Source organism: Dipodomys ordii, unplaced genomic scaffold (assembly GCF_000151885.1).
Source record: "Dipodomys ordii isolate 6190 unplaced genomic scaffold, Dord_2.0 Scaffold13, whole genome shotgun sequence".
Taxonomy (NCBI): Eukaryota; Metazoa; Chordata; class Mammalia; order Rodentia; family Heteromyidae; genus Dipodomys; species Dipodomys ordii.
Genome location: NW_012267229.1, coordinates 14,139,273 through 14,163,083, shown reverse-complemented (window position 1 = coordinate 14,163,083; position 23,811 = coordinate 14,139,273). Strand labels below are relative to the sequence as shown.

Sequence of the window (23,811 nt, the reverse complement as noted above, 5' to 3'; positions counted from 1 at the left end):
TCCCAGGAGATACTGAGAGGGGTGGCAGCAGCCACTGCCTCCTCCCTTGACTACCAGAGATTCCCACCATTAATGCCCAGATGCCACGGTCTTCAAGGAACCCTGGGGACCCATGTTCCCTCCCCTCAGAAGATGTGGTCTATGCTACCAGGCCCAGGAGGTGAGGACAGCAGCCCCTCCTCACCACTTTTTCCCAGAATCCTTCAACTTCTCCTTTGGGAGTTGGCCATGTGCACTTAGAGAGGTGGCATCTGAAGACAGAGAGGTTGACGTGGTTTCTCCAAAGTTACCTGTCCAGGAGATAGCCCACGATGTCCCCTAGCCCCACATGCTCCTCCTAAAGGTCAGGCTAGTGAAGGCAGCAGATAAGGAAACAAACATCTTGGCTTCTTAATAGGTCAGGGGACCTCCAACTGCAGGTGACAGAAACTCTAACTCACAGTGATATCTTCTTCTGGCTTCCTCAGTGGGGTGGGGGGTGGGGGTGGGAGTGTCCCAAGATACAAAAACAAGCTATGGGGAGAGGGAAGACCCGTTAGAATTCAGTTGCCAATCTTTTAGATCAACACATAATAACTGTACATATTTATTGATACAACATGATCATGGGCACACAACATGATACTCTATGTAATGATAAAAATCAGGGTAAAGAACATTACCTTTGTGTTGGGGACTTTCCAGCTCTTCTCTCCTCATTATTTTGAGATAAATAATATATTGTTATAAACTAGACACCTTCATGTGGTATATATTATCGGGAAAGTATACATAAATCCATACCTTTGGGGTTGTGTTAGCACATCTAGGCAATAGTGACTTGGCTTTCTATCACCATAACAAAATTCCTGAGACAGTTAACTGATAAAGAGAGAAGGGATGGCTGGCTCATGGCTTGGCGATTCTAGTTCACGATCCCGGGGCCTCAGTGTTTTGTGTGGGTACATGGTGGCAAGAATGTGAGAGAGAAAAACAAACTGACCCCATATCTGGGAGTTAAAGAGAGAAAGAAGAAGAGACCAGACTCCCACAATCCACTACCAACTGCTTTTCCAATGACCTAAGCACCTCCTGTCAGGCTCCACCTCGTAAAGATTCACAGCTCCTCCCAAGAGTGCTACTGGGGAGACAAAGAATTTGACACAGGGCCTTTGGGGGACACCCAACATCCAAACGTTAACAGGAATGTATATAATTCCCTGACAAATACGCACACATACAGCGGGAGCATAATACTGTCCAGAGACCACTGCCTTAAAAAATAAAAATGTTCAGAGTGGGTAACAATGCATGACAAGAAATATACTCATTACCTTGCTCATGTAACTGTTACCCCCTCATCTTTACAATAAAATTGAAAAAAAAATTTTTTAATCTTGCTTACTAAGAGGTGCTCATGGAAGGGGGGGGCGGATTAGGAATCAGTGTATGTGAATTCCCCCCTCTGATTCTTCTCAAGATGTATGTTCCTTTTAGCCTCCACTCTGAGTCCCAAGAAGGCTTCTGGGAAGGAAGGAGAGGGCCACTGCTTCCTCTGGTCTCCCTTTAGCAAAGAGAAAACCTTTCCCTCAAGTCCAGGACTTCCCTCTCCCACCCCTATGTTGGAACCAGTCACCTCAAGGGGGATTACAGGATTGGAGGGTCACAACAGTCATCCACCAATCAGAATCGTCTAAGTAGGACTAGACCGGGGAAAACATGGTCAGGCTTCCTCTGCCATCTTCAGCCACCAGAACCCTTTTGTCTAAAAGAAACCTGTCCCTAGGAGGCTCAGCAAACGCCTCGGCCACTCAGTTTCTGAGACTGGAATACGGCAACATGGGGTTACTGTGTAAACTATGAAAAGTGATTTCAAACCTTGTCATTCCAGGGGCAACCAGCGAATCAGGAGTAACTACAGGGTGTCAGAGCAAGCCTCACCAGTCATGAGTGAGCAAGGGTGCCCCCTGCAACCCGGGCTGTGGGCAGCAGAGGGGCTGAGGCAACCCATCATACCCAGCAAGAGGCGGGGCCACAGGGAGGGCAGCAAAGCTTACCCAGGCTCTGTAAGCTCATTCCAGAAGCTGGCAGTGACCTGACAGTCCTTCCTGTGTTCTCCATAGGTGATGCCTTTCTGTTGCCTGTCCAAGTCAACCCTCCAACCCTCAACCTGACTCAGTTCATGCTGGGACATGTGTGTATGTATATACCAAAGACCCAGAGCAGCCCTCAGGCTGTGAGTCTTCAGGCAGGCTCTCCTGATGGTGCCTAAGGCCAGCCCTTCCATCCCAGCTAGCAGCCTTTCTCTATTCTATTCAACCTACTCTATTCTATTCTACCCACCCATCCATCCACCCATTCATTCATCCACCTATCCACCCATCTATCCACCCACCTATCCATCTACCCATCTATCCATCCACCATCCTCTTATCAACCCATCTACCTACCCATCTACACGAACATTCCTATACACACCCATCTACCCATCCAAATACCCATCTACCCACCCTTCCATCCACCCATCCACTGACACATCCATCCATTCATCCATCCACTCATCACCTCACCCATTCATTCACCCATCCACCCTTTCATCAACCCACTCATCCATCCATCCACTGAGTCATTGACCATGTCACTCACACCTTGTTAACATGGACACTTACTCCGTGATCAACTCATGTACTCTCCATCCACTCATTTCATTTTCCCCTCTTCTCATTTGCTTTCCTATTCCCCCATCTTCTGAGTCAAGCAGTCATTCTCTTCTCCATTCTTACATCTACCCATGTATCCTCCCACCTTCCCATCATCTTAAACCCCTATTTTTTTGTTTAGCTCCATACTGAGCTCTAGAGATAAACCCAACAAGGACCCTGCCTTGTCAAGCTCATAGCATCTAGGGATGAGCATTAGCACACTCCAGCTTTTTGTGTTAACAGCTTCTGGCCATCAGGGCCCCGCTGCAGGCCAGCTCTGGCTAGCACTTCATGCCATAACTCCCTGCCTCTATAATCTGAGCCTGGTCCTGCCCTGAGCTCCACCAGCCAGTTCAAGGGTCTCCCTGCAACACCCCCATCTCTAGGACAGCCAGTGCATCCTCACAGTGGAACAAAGGCATGGTTTCTCACTGTTCTCTGTCTTCTCTGCAGCCTGGTTTACCTACCTGGCTTGCTTCCTGAGAACCCAGGCACAGCAAGTACTGTTCAACACCTGCAGGTAAGCAGACAGAGTAGAGGGAGGGGGTGTGGGAACAGACAGCCGGTGACCACCATAACCCCTTTGTCTATCCTTGGTAGCCAGATCAGATCCTAAACTGCCTTTTGTCCATCCCTCCATCCCAGGATCCAGTTTGGCTCCTCATTGCTCCAGCTTCTCAGCCTGCAGCCTCTGGGATCCTGTCCCATCCCTATTTCCCAAGTTGCCTACCTTTTACATCCTCCTATGGACCACAGGGTGGCAAGACTGGAATTCTCCCCTTTTTCCTGTCCTCTAGGCCTTTGTGTGGGGCATTCTCCCCACCTGAGCACTCATCTATTCATTCATCCACCTGTCCTGCCCACGTGCATTCTTAGCTCCTGCTGCGCCCACACCTCTTTGCTTCCTTGGAAGTTCACATTGTAAATGTTTCCTTGGTGCCTCCTCTGGACCCAGGCAAGGCTGCACCAGCAGGCGGCCCAGCCAACAGTGCCCTGCTGAGTGTTGGGCACGTTCACTGGAGGTCCTAGGAGGAGGACCTCCTGCTGCTGTTGAAGGGCAGACAGGTTCAGCTGGGGAGAGGAGAAGGGGCGGGAGGTAGCGAGAAAGTGAAGGGTAGCCACCTGCCAGGACCTGGGGCCACCCTTGACCCTGCTTCTCTGGCTCCCAGGTGCAAGCAGCTCTGCCAAAAGCTGATGGAGAAGACTGGTCTTCTGGTCCTCTGTGCTTTTGGTATGTCTCCTGGGTCCTGACCTGGGTGGAGGCATCTGGGGCCCTGGCCCATCCTGGGAGGGAGAGACACGGGCTTGGGCTCTGTGTGACCCTCTATGTGAGTTTTCCCATCTGTCCAATGGGTGTCACTGCAAGGGATAAGTGAAATGATGAGCAAGAACTTTTTTTTTTCAAAGCCAAGAAATGATTTGTGTACTATCAGCCTTTCCTCAAACTTTAATAACATAATTATTATTATATTATATTACCATTAATAATATATGACATAGATCATATGTTAATAATAATATGCTATTCTGATTTATTATAGCTTCTAAGTCTAGCCTCCTCTGAGTCTAGCCTCCTCCTGCCTCCCAGAATGGTTTTGCTTTCCCACCTCCACCTGAGTTCACACTTTTAAAGCATATCATTCAGGGGTTTGTAGCCTATTTTAAGGTCATGCATCTACCACCATCAAATTGCAAAACGTTGTCACCAAGCCAGAAAGAAAGGGCTCTGTAGTCATTCATTCCCCCATGCCTCTAGGCAGACACTCTTCTTCTGCCCATATGGATTTGCCTGCCCTGAATATTTCCAATGAGTCAATGAAGCAGTGTGGGCTGTGTGGCTTTTCATGTAGCCATGTTTCCAGAATATATCTATGGTGTCGCAGGTATCAGGACTTCATTCCTTTTTCTGGTTCAGAATGTTCCTGTGAGATCACATGGCACTTCTTCCCATCATGCCCTGGGTTCCCACTCAACCAGTGAAAAGAGGCGGGGCGGCACATGCATGAGCCATCAAGCAGTCAGTGCAAAACCCAGGGGAGGAAATATGAGAGGAGCCCCATGCTATAGAAACAGCCCTCCAGGAGGATTCCCTGGAACTCCCAAGTTCTGGGTCCCGCTCTATAGAGAATGTGGGTGCCCCAGCTTTGTTCTTTTTCAAGATTATTTTGACTATGAGCCTTACTTCTTCATGAGCTTTACAATCAACCTTTACATTTTTGCAGAAGAGGCTAACAGGATTTAATAATAATGCCTTCCAATCCACAAATAGATATCTATGTTGATAGATACCTGTGTCTCCTCTAGTTTCTTTGACAATGTTTTGTTACATCTTTAGCATATAGGTGCTGTCATTTTTCCTGTTAAGCTTACTCCTAGGTATTTTGATATTTGTTTTTTGGTTTTGGGGTTTTGGGGGGGTTGTTTTGTTTTGTTTGGTCATGTGGCCTGAACTCTGGGCCTGGGTGCTGTCCCTCAGCTCTTCAGCTCAAGGCTAGCATTCTACCACTAAAGCCATAGCTCCACTTCTGGCTTTTTCTGCTTATGTGGTGCTGAAGAATTGAACCCAGGACCTCATGCATGCAAGGCAAGCACTCTACCACTAAGCCACCTTCCTAGCCCCATATTTTGATATTTTTGATGCTATTATAGCCAGAATTGTTTTCTTCAACTTCAGATGGTATATTTTTATATGTATAGATACAACTGATGTTGTATATTGTTCTTGTATTCTGCAACCTTTGCTGAATTCAGTTCTTAGTTCTGATAAAGGTCAGGGTGCCTCATCTTCAATATCTTAGAATTCTGTATGCAGATCATGTCATTTGCAAGAGGGACAGTTTTGCTCTTCTATGTGAAAATATTGATGTCTTTTCTTTCTTTTCCATGACTTACTGACCTGGTAGAACCTCCAATATAATGTTAAGTACTAATAGAAAGAACAGACATACTGTCTTGCTCCTGATCTCAAAGGAAAGCATCTCATTTTTCACCATTCAGTAGGATGTTCACTGTGGATTTTTCTTAACAGCCTTTATCAGGTTGAGAAAGTTTTCTTTTATTCCTAGTTATATATATGATCAAAAACAACAAATAGATGGACAGTGGTCATGCAGGCACACAATCCCAGCTCCTCAGGAGAGAGAGGCAGGAAGATCTCAATCTGAGGCTAGCCTAAGCAAAAGTATGAGACTCTATCTGAAAACAACAACAACAAACCAAATGTGAAAGGACTGGAGAACATACTTCACACTTGCCTAGTGCACATGAGGTCCTGAGTTCAATCTCCATACTACAGCAACAATCAATTTTGTTACATATTAAAGGCTTTTAAATAATAGATTTCAACCCGCTGGAATTCACACAGTGCAGAAAAAACTGCTTCTTCTCTTGGACAATCAGTCTGTGACAAGGCTGGGGTAGAAGAGTGAAAGGAGAAATGTATCACCCAGTGTAGGTGGCTCACATTAATGTACAATATCATGTGAATACAAGATAGCTACTCTCCTTTCCCAGGGGAGGAAAAGTGCGTTTAGAGAGATTAACTTCTCCCAACATTGCACAGGTCCCAAGCTCTTAACCTTGCATTGTTCTTGTAATCCACAGGATTCTGGATGTTTTCTATGCATTTGCCATCGAAAATGGAAGTCTGGCAGGTGAGTGTGAGAGTGTGAGCCCACCACAGGCCCACAACTGACTGGCCAGTCTCACCTCAGTCAGTCAATATTCCCTCCATAGTCCTCTTATTCTCCCCCAAATCTGCACTCTGCTCAATTCCTGACTCATCCTACATCCTAATCTCTACCAAGAACCCCCTCTCCGGCAAATGTGATTTCCAAAGAGTGGACAGCTGTCCTATCATTTACTCCAGAGGTGGCCCACTGCCCTATCTCAAGCTCCCGCTTAAAGAGATTATTATTCTTTTCTGTGTAAATGAAATGAGAGCCATTTGATTTCTTTTTCTGGGGAGGGGAGGAAATCAGCAACCAGAGCTCCCCATGTTTAGAAGTTTCTAGAGATCTATAGGGAATGAGATCAGAGAGATCTGACTCTCCCTCTCCCCTTATCTCCCATGAACTCCTTCAGCTCTTTCAATGCCCAACTAAAATGTCACCTCCTCAAGAAACGTCCAAAGAGAACCACATTTTCTTTCTACTATTCACAGTGATTGTGACCACCACTCCAAATGTACTAGAAACTCCTTGGGGGTGTCCAGCTCTGTGTGAGGCATGGGGCAGCTACTACCAAATGTTGGGTGTCTGGGGTCCAGAAGAGAATGTGAAGAGAGAATGGATAGCAGGCTAGATGAGTGGATGGGTGAATGGGTGGGTGGATGGATGGGTGGATGGATGGATGGATGGATGGATGGATGGATGGATGGATGGATAGATGGATGAGAGTATGGTGGGAGGGTGGATGGTATATAGGACTGAAGATCAGACAGGGGAGGCGGATTTAAGGTAGAGAAGGTGGGAAGATGAAACTGTAGATGGAGTAGGGGAGCGTGGTGGTTGTGGTTGGGCTGGCTGGCTGGCTAGATTAAAAGGAGAATACTTGGGATTTGGAGCACGGAGATGATGAGCAGATGGATGGAAGTACAAACATGAAAGTGGATGAATGGTTGTCGGAGAACAGATGGATGAAGCACTATTGGGTCCAGATTAGGCCATTTGACAGAGATCTCTGCTTTCTTCATTACCCCAGGATGACAGTATAAACAGTCCACTGCAGAGCTTGAAGTAAGTGAAACCTACTGATGGGTCCCATTATCATCTTTACAAACACAGCTTTAACAAGAATCTGTGGTCTTTTGGCTCACAATGTGGGCAGCATGATCAGAACCCGGACTTAAGTCCTACCCCCCATAGATCCTCTCTATCTCACCTTACGACAGTCTCCCTCTCTGGAACTTGGACTCATTTGTGAGTTGAGGTCAAATGTGTTTTTTGTTTGTTTGTTTTGAAGTCAACCATTTAAAGAAAATGTGAAGTGTATTGAATAGTTGTAGCCCATAGTCAGTGCTCAGTAATGGCTGCTGAGAAAGCATTATAACCAAGGAGTCACCTGAGTGGCAGCACCTTTGATCACAGATAACATGCTAAGGGCTTCTGGGTACAGGTAGCTCATGCCTATAATCCCAGCTACTCAGGAAGCCAGCCTGGGTGGGAAGTCCATGAGACCCTTCCAATGAACTACCAAAAACCCAGAAATGGGCTGTGATTCAAGTGGTGGTAGAGTGCTAGTCTTGAGCAAAAGAAGCTCAGGGGCAGCACCCATGCCATGAGTTCAAGCCCAGGACACACACACTCACACACACACACACACACACACACACACACACACACACACACGGAACCTGCTGGGTGTTAGGACAAGCAAGAGAACAGAAGACTATGACCTAGTTCTTTGAAGGTTGTGTAGCAAAGGGCAGATCTATCTGAGGGTGGAACTAGCATGACAAAGCAGTCGGTTCTTTGTTTTCTTTCACTCCTTCCTGAAAAGGATGTACCAGGAGAAGGTGCGATATCACAGTGGGGAAATCCAGGACCTCCGAGGTAGCCTGAACCTGCTCATTGCCAAACTGCAGCAGATGGAGGCCATGTCTGATGAGGTGAGCTGCTGGCTATTCTGCTCCTCCCACAAACTCCAGACCTCTCTTTATTCGATGCCGTTTCCTGTATCCCAAGTCTTTCTTGGTTTCATTTTTATGGAGCATATCTCCCAGGTAGCTTTCTGGAAAAGAGTAAAAGGAGAAGTGTATTTTGCTCTTTTAGCACTTGCATGTTTAAAAACAGCCATATTCTACATACCCTTGCAGTTGGATATAGAATTCTAGGAAGGAAAATTTCCTTGGAACATTTTGAAGGGAATCCAATATCATGTTCTGGTTTATACTGTTGCTTTGGAGAATTGCAACACCGCTATTATTTTTTCAGTCCTTTGTGTCTAATTGTTGTTATCCTGGGAGCTTCTAAGATATTTTTTTTCCTTCAGTGTCCTGAGTGTAACATGACTGAGAGTTGCTAAACCTACCGAATCTTTTCAATAGTTGGGAGGTTTTTTGGTTCCTTACCTATCTCTTAAAATATTGCTTCTTGGGACTGGGAAGGCGGCTCAGTGGTAGAGTGCTTGCCTCGCATGCATGAGGCCCTGGGTTCGATTCCTGAGCACTACATAAGCAGAAAAAGCCGGAAGTGGTGCTGTGGCTCAAGTGGTAGATTGCTGGCCTTGAGCTGAAGAACTGAGGGACAACTCCCAGGCCCAGAGTTCAGGCTCCATGACTGACCAAAAAAATGTTTCTTAGCCAGGCACCAATAAAACTCACACCTGTAATGCTAGCTGTTCAAGAAGCTGAGATGTAAGGATTGTAGTTCAAAGCCATCCAGGGCAGGAAAGTCCATCAGACTCCTATCTCCAATTAACTACCAAAAAAAAAAAAAAAAAGCCAGAAGTGGAACTGTAGCTCAAGTGGTAGAGCACTAGTGTTGAACAAAAAACCTCAGGGAGCCGGGCACTGGTGGCCGAGATCTGAGGATCACGCAGTTTAAAGCCAGCCCGGGGGAAGTCCATGAGACTCTTATCTCCAATAAACCACTCAGAAAATTTAAAGTGGCACTGTGGCTCAAGTGGTAGAGTGCTAGCCTTGAGCTGAAGAGCTGAGGGACAGCGCCAGGCCCAGAGTTCAAGCCCCACGACCAACAAAACAACAACAACAAAAAACCCTCAGGTACAGCATCCAGGCCCTGAGTTCAAGCCCCGGGACTCACACAAGCACATACACATGCACACACATGTGCATGCATGTGCACATCTCTCTCAGATTCTGATCATATTTACATTAAACCTTTCGAATGTGTCTCACATCATTCCTATGCTATTCCCTGGCTTGTTTTTTGTGTTTTCATTCTTTTTCTTTATGTGCTTAAGTTTTTATATTTTCTTGTGAACTCTCTTTAGGTTCACTAATAATTCTGTATTCTCTGTGAAATCTACTGCCTACTTCAGGTATTACTTAGTTCTAGAATCCATATTTGATCCTTTTTCCTCTATTTTAGTTCAATGGTGAATTTCTCTATTATTTTATCCATACTATCAATCATTTCCTTTTCTTAACATATGAGTCATGACTGTTTTTAAAAATCTCTGCTTGCCTAGTTGACATATGGTCAGTTACAATTAAAAGTTGCCTTTTTTCCAGTAAAAAAAAAAATCTCTGACTGGACTGGCTATGATCTCTTTCTAGTTTCTGGAGTTTTTCTCTTGAGTATGCACCATATTGTTTCATTCCTCTTAATGTGTAATAATTTTTCATATTTTCTGGACATCGTCTATAGAAAAATGCTATATGCTTTTTTATGACTTCCACTGAGAGTCCCCTCTCCCACTTTTTCTATAAAGAAGATGAAGTGTTCCAGACATGCACCAAACTGGTTACACAAACCTGGATGTCAAATTTTGTAAGGTTTATTCAGAGATTTTCTGCTTAATTCTTTTGACTCCTGCCCACACAGCTCCCAAAAACTTGGCAGATGTCTTAATGGGAAACACCATCTGTCTGAGGCTCTCAAGCCCAATTTTGTCTTCCAGCCTTGCGTGAATGTGACATCTCTGGTACCAATGATGCCTTTTTTGGCAGGAACAAACTTGGAGTCTCAGCTACTGATTGTGCCCAGAAATGGTGCTGTAACCAGGTGAAGTTCAGCTAGAACCTCTTTGTGTCAACTCTTAGAGGGAGCTCAAAGTATGGCCTCAGCATATGGTGCCTACAGCAGTAGTCAGCTGGCTGCCAGCGTCAGCCTCTAGCTGCTCCTAATGTACATGCATACTAGTGTGCGCATGCTAACATGTGTGTTAATATATGTATATTAATGTGGGCATGACAATATGTGCATGCCGATAATGTATGCATACTGAAGATATGTGCATACTAATGTATGCATACTAATGTGTTTCCTTGGTGAATATCTGATACAAATACCCTAGAGTGAAGAATTCCCCAAAGAATGGTAGGGAGAAAGTCTTAGCCTTCATTCTCTGTACACACATACTCAATCTGATCTAACTCTACTGCTGAGCTAGAGACCCTCTGACCTTTTTCCTTTTTTTTTTTTAAGCAGTTGTGGGGCTTGAACTCTGGGCCTGGGCGCTATCCTTCAGCTCTTCAGCTCTACCACTCAAGCCACAGCACCACTTCTGGTTTTTCTGGCAGTTTATTGGAGATGAGTCTCACGGACTTTCCTGCCTGGGCTGGCTTTGAACCAGGATCCTCAGATCTCAACCTCCTGATTAGCTAGGGTTACAGGCTTGAGCCACCGGCACCCGGCCCTCTGACTTTTGTTTTATTAAGATCCTAGCTGTATGACAAAATAAAACAAAGTGGACCTGGTCATGTGACTCCACCCATACCAGTTCTGCCCCAGTGCCCTCCCTGCATCTCTCCCCAGGCAGGAGAGCCCTGGGAGCAACAGCTGTTCACAACTCCCAAGTCTAGGTTAGTCCTGCCAGTTCTGGATTTTTATGTAAATGGAATCCTCAATAATGGTCTCAATGCTGTGCAGTCATTAAGCACCTACTGTGTGCTGGGCCCAATGCCAGAATCCCCAGCAAGCTTAGAGGCAGAGAAGGTAGAGAACACTGGGGAGCTGTCCTGGAGTTGAGACTGGTTTTAAGGAGACTGATTGAAAGGTTTTGCTTGGCAGGTAGGGTGAAGGTTAATGCTTCATACTTGGGAGCTGTGTGAACTCAGGTAGGTTATCAATCTCTCTGAGTCTGTTTCCACATCAACAAAATAGTCATAATCACTGCCCTGCATGACAGCCTTCCCAAGACTGTGGTATAGGACAATTTCCCCATGCTCAGAGAGGCCATGACCAACCAAGCAAGGTGACAGGGCTGCTCCACATGGGATTCACTGCTTCCTGGGAGCATCTAGAGGCTGATGCTGCCAGCTGACTACTCAGGCTGTGGACCACACGTGGCTTATTCATGTCATCCTCACATCATGGAGCTGGCTTCCACGAGTGACTTCCATGAGCTGGCTTTCCCATCTGCTAACCCTCCCCCAACCCCCCCCCAACCTGGGAAGATAGATGGGATGAAAGAAGACAGTGGGGTGGAGACCTCGTTATACCCTTTGTTGGAAAACAGAATCAGCCCCAACTGCGAAGTTAAACAGTAAGAGTAGTTGGCCCTGGCTGTCACCAACTAGGCTACATCCAGCCAGACAATGCAGGGTTAAGAACCTGGGACCGGCGGTGGGCTCTGCCTCTCCTCAGCTGTTACCCCCCATGGTTTAGTAGCAGCATCTCCAAAGTGGAGTGAGACTAGCAGGAGCTCCCTAGGGAGGCCATGGGGGCTTGGAGTGAATGGATGGGAGGCGGAGCTCAGTCCTGGCATATAGTAGAAGCCTTAAAGATCTCTCCATCCATACCCTGCACCCAAGCTGAGGCCTCTAGGTAGGACTGGCACCTCCACCTTATAAACAATCAAGATGCAGAGGCGCCGATGGCCCAAGACCTCACAGCAGTAAGGATCAGCCTGATTGTAGAGCCCCCGGCCCTTGACCTCCCAGACTGGGACCCCCTGTGACATCCAGTCATTGCACACATGAATGATCACCAAAGACGCAGTGAGGGAGAGGGTGGCTCTGTGCCAGCTGGGTCTCCTCGCAGTGTGGTGCCCAGGCTGGCATGGACCAGCCATGGCCTCTGCGGGCAGGGTAGAGAGAAGGATGTCTCCTGAGGCAGTCTGACCTCTGGTGCACACACACACACACACACACACACACACATACACACACAGCAGGACAGGACACAGCTTGTATTCTCTGCCTTCACAGGAAAAGATGGCCCAGAAAATAATGAAGATGATTCAAGGGGATTACATCGAAAAGCCAGACTTTGCCCTGAAGTCAATAGGTAACTGGTGGCCTCTCTCCCACGTGCCCATGCCAGGCGTCCCCAGAAACTTTTCAGAGGCTCGGTGCCTACCCAGCTGGATGGTGCCTACCCAGGATGGCCTACCTGCTGCTAGGGAAATTCATCCTCCAGCTGGCTTTCTTGCTACAGTTTGTTTTCTCTCCTGGGGTCTAGGTGGGGATGGGGGGAAGGAGGGTTGGATTCCCCGATTCTCAATTCTTCCTGGCCCCTCTGCACCTCACCCACACGCTACTCCCTAAATGCACAGGTCAGCAGAGCTCTGGGGTTTGGGGGAGCCGATTTCAGGAGCACATGGCCCAGTCATGGTCAGGAGTCAGCTTTGACTGGAGGAATGACAAGGGGACATTTGGGTGAAGCCCCAGTGAATTGGGAAGGTGTGTGGCCTATGAAAGATGCCTCTGGAAGGGGTCTGGCAAGAGCAAGTGACTGCCACCTGGGAGGGGCAAGGAGCCAGAGGCCAGAGCCATAGGGTGCATGGGGCCACCCCCCAGGGGATACTCATCAGGCAGCACTATACCCAGCATGGGCACCCTGGGCTCAGAAAATGTAGAGTCAGCATTAGCCCTTCCACAGAGCCTCAGCCCTCCTCCACCTCGGGCCACACACCCCTGTGTGGGTTGAGTATGGAACCAGCCACGAGGGCATGGCATCGTGGGTATACAGAGAGCAGCCAGCTCTGTGCCAACCCCAGCTTTGTCCACATACAGCCTGCCAGATGGTGGCTCTTACTGCTGCTATGGTGGGGGCCTGTCCTCTTTCCCACCTCCCAAGGGTGACATGGAGATCCAGCCAGGGCCCAATGACCCAGGAGGGCCCAGTCAGTGCAGGTTCTGCCACCAGCAGAGGCTGAGACCCTCTCCCGCACAGGCTCCAGCATCGACTTTGAGCACACATCACCCACCTACCACCACGACAAGGCCCGCTCCTACTGGAACTGGATCCGGCTGTGGAACTACGCTCAGCCCCCGGACGTGATCCTTGAGGCAGGCCACAGCAGGAGAGGGGTCCTGGCAGGGCAGGGTGGGACCCCCGAAACTGGTGGTAGAGGTGAGGGAGGGAGGGCAGGGAACAGGAGACAGAGACGGGGCAACACCATGGCGGGGATAATGGGCGAGAAAGGTGAGGGCTAATGTATGTCAACCTGGAGGCTCACCCTAGGGCCCAGGCTGTCTCCATTTTGGAAAGGATAGCATCAAGGCTCAAGGAGCCAGGTCAGCTGGCTACAGCCACACAGCTGGCCCCAGGTATGTGGCAGAGTGCGAATTCAAACCTGAGCTTCCTCACCCCTCCACAATCCTGCCTCTCAGTCGAGGGGTCAGACACAGTGCCCAATGGTCAGATGATTGTGAGACCCTGTGTGTGTGTGTGTGTGTGTGTGTGTGTGTTGGGTAAATGAGTGACTATAGATGAATGCATTCCAGGGGGAACAATCTGAGGCAGGAAAGCCTTGGGAGGGCCTCTGCCCTCGCTGCCCTCAGAGCAGGCCAGGGCCCTGGAGCTTGGCTGTGGACGGGAAGGCCTGGCTCCTTCACCACAGCTGGGAAAGCCATGCCCACCATCGCCTTTCTTGCTCTGCCTCTTCCAGCCCAACATGACACCAGGCAACTGCTGGGCCTTTGCGGGTGACCATGGAAAGGTGACCATCCGATTGGCCCAGAAGGTCTACCTGACCAATATCACCCTGCAACACATTCCCAAGACCATCTCACTGTCCGGCTGCCAGGACACTGCCCCCAAGGATTTCGTCATCTATGTAAGGGCACCCTAACATGAAGCGAGGCTTGGCTAAGGGACTGAGGGGCACCTGTGGTTTCAGAAAGCACCCCAATTCTCACAGGCCCGGGGAACAGTGGGAGGGGGCAGGGGTAGGGTGGGGAAGGATGGGGTTGGGGACAATTGTCACCTTGCAACAAAGGCACCAGGTAACTATCCAAATTCAGTCCCAGGCTTTTCAGAGCTAGATGAGACTAAACTGTTTTGCGGGGGAGGTCAAAAGAATGATCAGTTTTCTCAATAAAATGCGGCCCAGAGAAAGGCCAGGGAAGCACCCCCACTTTATACGTTAGCAGCAGAGTTGGAAGATGCTCAGCCTCTTACTCCTGGGCCAACTCTTTCCCTGTCCATGATGCAGTGTGTGCTGCCCACCTGGGTGGGAGCCCCTGTCCTGGCAGGTGCACCAGTGGCAGCTCTGCTGTATCTGACACCTTCTCTTTGTCTGCTCCACAGGGCATTGAGTGTCCCTCCAAGGAGGAAGTGTTCCTGGGGGCGTTCCAGTTTCAGCCAGAAAACATCATTCAGATGTTCCCCCTCCAGGTACCTGAGGAAGCCACCTGCCCAGACACCCACTGAGCATGCCCAGGGTGTAGCTGTAACCAGGGCCCTACACCCCAGTAACATTTGTTACTGATCCATTTGGCAGAAAAGGAAACTGAGCCTTGGAATGATGTTGCTGCTATCCTGGGCCAAAAACAAAACAAACAAACACCCTAGAAAGATCCAGCCAGCTAAAACCATCCTTCATGTCCCCAATCCCCCCAGAGTCCTCCCAGGTGCCACCAGGGGCCTCTGTTGGGGGTTGCTGGCTCCAAATTTATTTCCCATATTGTCAGCCCCTCATCACAGGTGAGGAAACTGAGGCAGGAAGACAATGCAGAGAGGAAGACTTGGCCAGGCTTGGGAATCCAGGCAACACTGGCCTAAATCTCAGCCCAGACATAAATCCTGTGTGACCTTAAGCCTTTACCCTTCTCAGGCCTCAGTTTCCCCTTTTGCATTTCCCTGGGAGGTTCAGACCAGGCTGTGAGATCCTGAGAACCAAGCCTCTGTGTAGGGGGAGGAAGTATGATAAACACAGGCTTCTCTGGCTGGGGAAGCCAAAGGTGAGCATTACACTTAGTGCCTACCACGTGCCAGGGGCTGGTGAGCCTCTAGCAGCACCAACAGTTCATCTCACAACAGTCCTGGGAGGTAGCCATTACCTCTCACATCTTCCATGGGAGAACAGGCCAGAGAGGAACGAGGGCTTGCTCAGGGCCTCACAGCGCTTACATCACCAGGGCTCCAAGCCTGCGTGTTTTCCCTAGCTCAGTTACGTCTGCCTTCTTCCTATCCTGGCCCTGAGTGCTGTGTTGCCTTGGGACAGTTCATTCCCTTCTCTAGACCTTAGTTTTCCTACCTGTGAAGTGGGAAAGTTCTCTTCCATTCTCCAATGCCTCTCTGACAGAGACAGAGGGGCCTGTGGGTGAGCTGCATCTCTGATTCCTCGTTCCAGAACCATCCACCCCGGGCCTTTGGTGCCGTCAAGGTGAAGATCTCAAGCAACTGGGGAAACTCGCGCTTCACCTGCATGTACCGTGTGCGCGTGCATGGCTCCGTGACTTTGCCCAAATAGAACTAATTAGAACCCCGACCTGAGAGAGAGTAAAGTTTATTCTTTAACCCAGCCCAAGTCTGAATGTGTCTGGGTCCTGGTGAGGGAGAGTGGCCTAGCATTGGACATCAGTCCAGAGTGAGCAATTATTGATCACCTACTGGGTGCCCAGTAGCCAACAATCCCCTCCCCTCACACACACACACAGTGAAAGCTCTGAGTAGCAAAGTGATTTGCTGGAGGCCACAGCCAACAAAGGCAGCCTTGGGCTTCAGACCCAGGCAGTCAGGCTCTTGTACGGGAGACAGCCTAATGTTTTCAAATGGAGTACTGTCCCTACCTACACAGGACCTTCAACAATTCCACTCCCCTAGGGCCTGGATGATGGGGGACAGGGACAGAGTGATGACTGTTATAGCAGCAGATAAGTCTTCCTCTATCTTGGAGTATTTCAACGTCCTAGGGATAATGTGCTGTGAGATGTGGGTCCAGACACACACCCTCACTGGACCCCAACTTCAGTCACTATATTTTAGTTTGGGTGATCTTTGTCATGGTTGTGTAATAGTTTCTACCTTCACTGGGCACCAGTGGCTCATGCCTGGAATCCTAGCTACTCAGGGGGCTGAGATCTGAGGATCAAGTTTTGAAGCCTGGCTTCAAGGAAAGCCCATGTGACTCTTATCTCTAATTAACCCCCAGAAAACCAGAAGTGGCACTGTAACTCAAAGTGGTAGAGTGCTAGTCTTGGATGAAAGAGCTCAGAGCTCAGGGATAGCGCCCAGGCCCTGTGTTCAAGCCCCACATATATATAGATATTTCCCCACCTTCTAGTACTGAGAGTATATAGACATGGCAGAAATAGTGTCTGCTGCTAGTGTCTGCCATGACTCTGGCACAAAATCCCAGCACACAGCATGACCCACAGTGAGGGGTGAACACCAAGGTGACTCAACCTCTGGCCCCAAGCAGGAAGTAAGAAGACTAGCTCTCTGGGAGGGGGTGACATTACTCTTCAAAATGGGGTCCTAATAGAACTGGAGGGACAAGGGGTGAACAAATGTACCACTGGCACTCATTGGATACTATGTGGAAAGTGAACTATTCTATGGGAGAGAAAAACTTGGGGAGGGCAAGGGAAGGAGGGACATTGTCCAAAAAGAAATGTACTCTTTACTCACATGTAACTGTAACCCCTCTGTACATCACTTTTATAATAGTAAAAGTTATTTAAAAAAACAAAACAGGGCCCTAAAGGGTTGGGAGCAGGGACTGGAGCCTATGAGGAAGAAAACTGCTAGCAGACATGGGTAGGCAGGTGGAAGCTGGCAAGGGCCCAGCTCGGCATTAGAAGGGCGGAGATCGGAACTGTGCTTGTCTCCAGGGAGGGCGCCCAGGAGAGGCCCTTGCTGGGCTGCCGTGTCCACCCCTCAGGCCATGTGCCAAGCCTGCAGCCAGCCCTCTCTCAGTCTCTAGCGGAAGGGGCTTCAAGAGGCCACCTCACACTCCTGCCACTACCACACACACACACACACACACACACACACACACACACACTCAGCCACCAGAGGGCCTAGAAGCCACACACATCAAACCTGGTATCATCTTGACAATTATGTGAACCGTTCTTGTTGTGAAAAGGGCTAAATCGTACAGAGGATTGATAAAAGCAAACTCGTGAGCACTCCACTCCCTCTCCCAGCTCTTCTCCGTTTGCTTCGTGGCCTTCAGCAGAGAGAAATATCCTATCATCAAGTCAAGTCAATCTGTTCCTTACAGCCCCTAGGGTGGTGTATTATCACACAGTTATATTTTCTCCTGTTTTACTTATGTACACACACACACACACACTCACTCTTTAGTACTTACAAGAGTTCGATGTATTGAACCTCCTTAATATATCAGCAATTTCTGTGTATGGTGTGAGGCAGGGATCTAACTTCATTTTTTACCATCTGCACTGCCATTACTGAACAGCTCACCTATTCTAGCATGGAAACACCCAGAAAGCCGTTTCCAGCCTTTTTTGCTTCACCCTGCAGCCTCACCTTGCATTCACACCAGGCCTCTTCACTTTCTCTGTCTGCCCTCTCACATAGCAAGCACCTCCCTCTATTTCCAGCACCTTCTTTGAGGTTCCCACACTCCTCTCCTCCAGTGCACTTCATCAGCTTATCAGGCTGTGTTTATTTCAGGACAGCTGCTTGCTCTGCTTTGGGGGCTCGTGTGTGAAGGACAAGTCTGTCAGCCATATCGGCTCTTCAGATTTCCCCCTTCCTTCAGGTACAGGTCACCACTTGCTGCATACAAATCTGTACTTTCCTTGCCAGAATTCGAGATGACGATGGCAGCTTCTAGGCTACTATACACTGGTGACACTTTCTGAGGGGGGGCACTCAGGAAATACTCTCCCTTTGCTGGTCCCCTCCTCTCGGTTCTCAATTCTTCAGGATGTTCTAGGCAGGCGCACACATGACCCACAAACCTTACTTGGCATCCCTTCCTCTTGAAGAGTCTCCAGGCACCCTCTACTCTTTATCACTCCCTGTCATGTCCTCCCATCTGCCAGGTCTGGCCATTCCAAAATGGAGCAATAGATATGCACTGTGCAACTGAACAGTCCCTCTGTGCAGACCAGGGAGCCCTCCCCTGAGGGAGCCCATCTTATCCATGTCCCACCACAGAGCCTGACCAGCCTAGCAGGGGGCAGGAGCCTGCTCCATTGTTTCTAGGACAACATCTGGAAGAACAAAGGTGACCCCTAGGGTCACCTCAAAACACCATCCCAGACCCACAATGCCCAGGCTGGCTGGCTGCCCACCGCTCAGCCCCACTGGCCTGGAACAGAGACTGTGGGCCACAGGCCAGAGTGGAAGTCGCCTCTCCCAGTCTGCCAAGACAGACCCAGAGGTACAGAGTGCCAAGCTACCCCCTAAGGCCTCCAGAGTGGCGCCTACAACCTAGCCCAGAGCCCCAGGATTTAGCTTATCTCCATAATCTGTGGAGCCCGGGCAGCACCACTGGGGCAGGCGGCCAGGACCCCTGCTTCTGTGAGACTCAGAGGTCTGGACAGGCAGTGGGTGATAGCCCCAGAAACAGACTTCGCCCGGTCCCCTTCTCCCCTATTTGCACTAGGAAATGCCGTCTCCCCCTTCCCTGCCTCAGATTTGGGCGTGCAAAACCCTTGTGGGTGAGGCTAGTGAGACTCCCCTGCTGTGCACATGGTCTTTATTTCTCCAAATCAATTCTGCACCTGAGCCCCCACAGGCCTGAGCCAGTGGGCGGTCATGAAGCAGTTTCTCAGGTCTCCATCCCCCCTCGTGGCTCAGGGACTGAAGCCAGTCATTTGTTGGCCACACTCCTGGCTGAGAAGCTAGAGCAGAATGACCCCATCTACCCCTTCACTTGACCCTGAGCCCCAGGGATTATAAGAAGCCTTGGTGGCTTAGGCTCAGGGCCCCTGTATATAGCCCTCTGGGCCTGTGGACCTGTGGGCTGCTCCCATCCCCAGCAGCCAGCAAAGGACTTGCTCTGTTCCTTCCTCTGGTTCACCTGACTCAGGCTCCAGGAAAAGTGGGGGGGGAGGGGGAGAGCAGTTGAGACTCCTATCCCCACAATCCTCTGAGTCCTCAGACTGGGTGTGGAGGGAGTGGTCAAGTTCCAGGGAGCCCCCTCCTCCTCACCCTGCTGGCCGCTCCACTGGCAATGCCACCAGTCAGTTTTGTAGCCACACAAAGCACCACTGAAAACCTTTGTGGACAGACTTTCTGTGAGCATGGATGAACCACCTCCACCTGCATGAACCTAAGACCTGGGCTTTGCAAGGGGAAGAGCACCCAAAATGGCCAGTAAATGGGCCCGCTTCAGAGAGCTCACACCACCAGGTGAGCCCAGCAGCTCTGGGCTGAGCTGTGTGGATCTGCCACACTGCTGGAAGGGAGCTGGGATTGGCGGGATTGGCAGGACTGGTGGATAGGGTCTATGGCTGGGAGGAACCAGAAAAGGCCCTGTCTCTCCTGTGCCCAAGAGAAGCCAAGGGAATACAGCTGCGGGGCCTGGCACCCCTAACTCAAGTTGCCCCCCTGGGCAGAGAGGAAGCAGAAGTCCAACAGTGGAGGGACTGAACCTCTATCCCAGAAATGGGTGAGCCCAGAGGTATAGGGAGGCACTGGAGTGCCCAGGATTCTGCAGACTTTCCAACCTGGTTTGGGATGGGGCTACTTCCTCTTTCTCCCAGAGGGCCTGTCAGCCCTAGACAGGCTGACAGTGCCACCAAACAGAGGTTAGCATGTTATTATTTATTGTACTTCTCAGTCAGGCTCAGAGAGGCTCGCGTCATCCTTGCCTCGCCTTCCTGGGTAAGTCAGAACCAGGAGGGCATTTGGGAGTGTCGTGGTGATAGGTCATGGTACAGGTGGGGAAAGGCAAAAGGAACCTAAAAAGGAAACTGAGATCAAAGGTTTCTAAGAGAAAATACTATAGTTATAACTTCCTAAGTTCATTCAGAGATGACCTCAATTCCTCACCATCTCGGAGTACTCAAACCCCAAAGGCTAATACTGTTCTTCTCACCCTAGAGACAACCCCCATCAGTGTTTTTTTTGTTGTTGTTTTTTTGCTTGGTTGTGGGGCTTAAACTCTGGGCCTGGGCTCTGTCCCTCAGCTCTTCAGCTGAAGGCTAACACTCACTTGAGCCATAGCACCACTTCCAGTTTTCTGGTGGTTTATTGGAGATAGGAGTTTCACAGACTTTCCTGCCTGGGCTGGCTCTAAACCTGGATCCTCAGATCTGAGTCTCCTGATTACAGGATTACAGGCGTGAGCCACTGGGTATATTTTTAAAAACAGGTACTTCAACTGCTTTTGTTGCTATTAGCTACAAGCAGGAAAAAAGTTTAGGTATTTCTCATTGTTCTAAATCATTCTCTCAGCAGTTCCTGCAATCACCTTGGGTTCCAGAAGAGATAGAATTGATGGATAACATCTTTATGACAAGGGACTGTCCCCTAAGGGACCAGGGGCCTTGCAGGACAGATAATCCCAAATGAGGATAATTACCAATAATGGTGGAATGCACTCTGGAGCTGGAGAAATCATCTCAGGAGAACCAGATTATTCTTCTCAAGAGATGACAGTGATAATAATGTCTCCAGGACCTAGGGAGACCAGAACTGAGATCATGACCAGCAGGTCCTACTAATAACCAGGATGTTTAAACTATGCATAATTTTGTCCTGTCCCTTATCATTCCTCTATTTAAGCTGAATGTTCATGTCTATACCTTGAAGATGTCAAGATGAACTAAAGTGCCATCTTCCATGCTGCATAATCTCCTTTCTCTGCTGTGTTTCTTTACTAATACAATTCCTTTCATTACACTTTCCATCTTGCCTGAATCCTTTGTCCTACAGGATACAAGGAGCGAGGGTAGGTAACAGTGCTGATTTCCATGAACAATGGGAGAGGGGAACTAAGTGCAGGGACAGGCCTGAGCTAGCTGTTCATTCTGCTCTGGCTGCTATGCTGGGCGGCCTGGGGCAAGTCATGTTCCCTTTCTGAGCTTTTGTCACTCACCTCAGGCCAAAGCCCAGGAAATCCACACAACAGTCCTGCCACTCTACTTCCGGAACACATCCTGATCCCACCACCTCACCCTCTGCTCTGGCTCCTCCATCATTTGAGCACCAGGCAATCAGGAAGGAGAAGAGGCTACCAGAGAGCCTATTAGTGAGAACAGCTCCTTCTCACCCAAGAGCAGAGGCACCAAGGGTCAGGAATGGTCATCTCTGAGTTCTACCCATGCAGGGCAGGTGGAGACCTAGGGTCCTGTGCCTGGGGGTCACTGAACAGTCTTCATTATGGGTCCTACCATGGGCTGTGGGCAGAGGGAACTGCAATGCCCAGGACAGCCTCCAAGGCCCAGCAATTTATCCAGACCGGGAGTGTTACTTACCTAACTCTCAGCACTTTGTTCCTGAGTCCTTGCCCTTTTTGGGGGGTGGGGGGGTGGGGGGGTGTCCGGTCATGGAGCTTGAACTCTCGGCCTGGGTGCTGTCCCTCAGCTCTTCAGCAAAAACAGCGCCACTTCCGGCTTTTTTCTTTTTGCTTATGTGGTGCTGAGGAATCGAACCCAGGGCCTCAGGCATGCAAGGCAAGCCACCTTCCCACTGAGCCACCCCTCCTTGCCTTTTTTTTTAAGACAGGGCCCTGGCTAGACACTGGTGGCTCATACCTATAATCCTAGCTACTCAGGAGTCTGAGGTCTGACAATCACAGTTCAAAGCCAACCTGGACGGAAAAATCTCTGAAATTCTTTTTTTTTTTTTGGAGGTCATGGGCTTGAACTCTGGGCCTGGGCCCTGCCCCTGAGCTCTTCAGCTCAAGGCAAGAGCTCTCCCACTTGAGCCACAGAGCCACTTCCAGTTTTCTGGTCATTTATTGGAGGTAAGAGTCTCACAGACTTTTCCTACTGGGGCTGGCTTTGAACCATGATCCTCAGATCTCAGCCTCCTTAGTGGCTAGGATTATAGGCATGAGCCACCAGCACCCAGCTCTCTGAGATTCTTATCTCCAATTAAACAGCAAAAAATGGCAGAGCACAAGGCCTGAGTAAAAAAGTAAGCAAAAGCACAAGGCCCTGAATTCAAACCCCAGTACCAGCACCCCTCCCCCAGCAAAAAAAAAAGGAGCATCACTATAGATCCTACAGACATTAAGAGTAAAGTCAAACTTATGAACTTTATGCCAATAAATTCAACAATTTAGATGAGATACGTTTCTTTCTTCTTCAAACATAAAATGGCAAGCAAAAAACAGAAGCAGTCATTTATCAAAGAGTGTTTCACCTGAGACATCTAGAAAAACCTCCCTGGGCCTCTCCCTCCCGCACCCTGCAACTTCAAACAACTGGATCTGCCAGACCCAGAAGGCCACATGCTGCCTTGGGCTCAGAATTGATGGCTTACAGCAGAGGTAGTTGGACCTCTCAGTAACCAACCCCACACACACATACCTACACATCCACTTAAGTATATGGTTAGTTTCAGATGTGGGGAGCACAGGGAGCTAGTATGCACCTGAGCCGGTCACAGTTCCCCTCTGAGCCTCAGTTCTCCATTTGTAAAATGCACCACTTGTTCTGCTTAGTAGAGATCAACTCAAAGGCTCCATAGAGGAGATTGGAGGGCTTGGTAAAGAGAAACAAAGCGCTCAGTGGTAGAGCGCTTGCCTTGTATGCATGAGGCCCTGGGTTCGATTCCTCAGCACCACATAAGCAGAAGAAAAAAAGCCGGAAGTGGTGCTGTGGCTCAAGTGGTAGAGCGCTAGCCTTGAGCTGGAGAGCTGAGGGACAGTGCCCAGGCCAAGAGTTCAGGCCCTACGACCAGACCCAAAAAGAGAGAGAGAGAGAGAAACAAAGGTATCCGCAAACATCTGAGAGCCAGTGGCAAGTACCACGGACCAGCTGCATCCCACAGGGACACCTTCCTGTCCTCCTGGGTCCAGCACTGGCGGTGGCTTTTCTCCATCTCCCTGGCTTCATGGAGTTCTTTCTGGAAAGGACATGGCTCCCCCTTCTGGCCATGTGGAAGAATTGTCAACCCCTTCACCTGCTGAGCGAAGAGAAGCAGCTGCCAGAGTTCTGCTTTTAGTGGCTGTGCCCAAGTCACTGTGCTGCACTCTTCTGCTATTACCTTGAACAATGATAATCAAGACAGCTCAGGTGTTGGGCACTTGTTACCTCCACAAAATCAAGTTTAAAAACATAAGCTATTTAAAAAGAAAAAAATAACCAGGAAAAAATATACTTAAATAACAATAAAATTAT

General features: G+C 49.2%; 1 protein-coding gene across 1 annotated transcript; it reads left to right on the top strand.

The window, feature by feature from the left end:
* The first annotated feature begins 80 nt into the window (after positions 1 to 80).
* Sun5 (Sad1 and UNC84 domain containing 5) lies at positions 81 to 16,007 on the top strand. Its single transcript, XM_013010838.1, has 13 exons — positions 81 to 160; positions 1,871 to 1,929; positions 2,103 to 2,177; positions 3,135 to 3,201; positions 3,851 to 3,912; positions 6,285 to 6,334; positions 7,383 to 7,417; positions 8,181 to 8,289; positions 12,517 to 12,595; positions 13,484 to 13,599; positions 14,202 to 14,369; positions 14,843 to 14,929; positions 15,888 to 16,007. The coding sequence occupies exons 1-13, from the start codon at positions 81 to 83 to the stop codon at positions 16,005 to 16,007; spliced, it is 1,107 nt and encodes a 368-aa protein (XP_012866292.1).
* The last annotated feature ends 7,804 nt before the right edge of the window (positions 16,008 to 23,811 follow it).

Excerpts from the sequence above, each read along its gene's own strand:
- Sun5 (XM_013010838.1), top strand. The coding sequence starts at position 81 with ATGCCACGGTCTTCAAGGAACCCTGGGGACCCATGTTCCCTCCCCTCA. Across the intron at positions 2,178-3,134 it reads GTTCATGCTGGGACATGTGT|CCTGGTTTACCTACCTGGCT; the intron begins GTATGTATATAC and ends TCTTCTCTGCAG. Across the intron at positions 14,930-15,887 it reads TTCAGATGTTCCCCCTCCAG|AACCATCCACCCCGGGCCTT; the intron begins GTACCTGAGGAA and ends TCCTCGTTCCAG.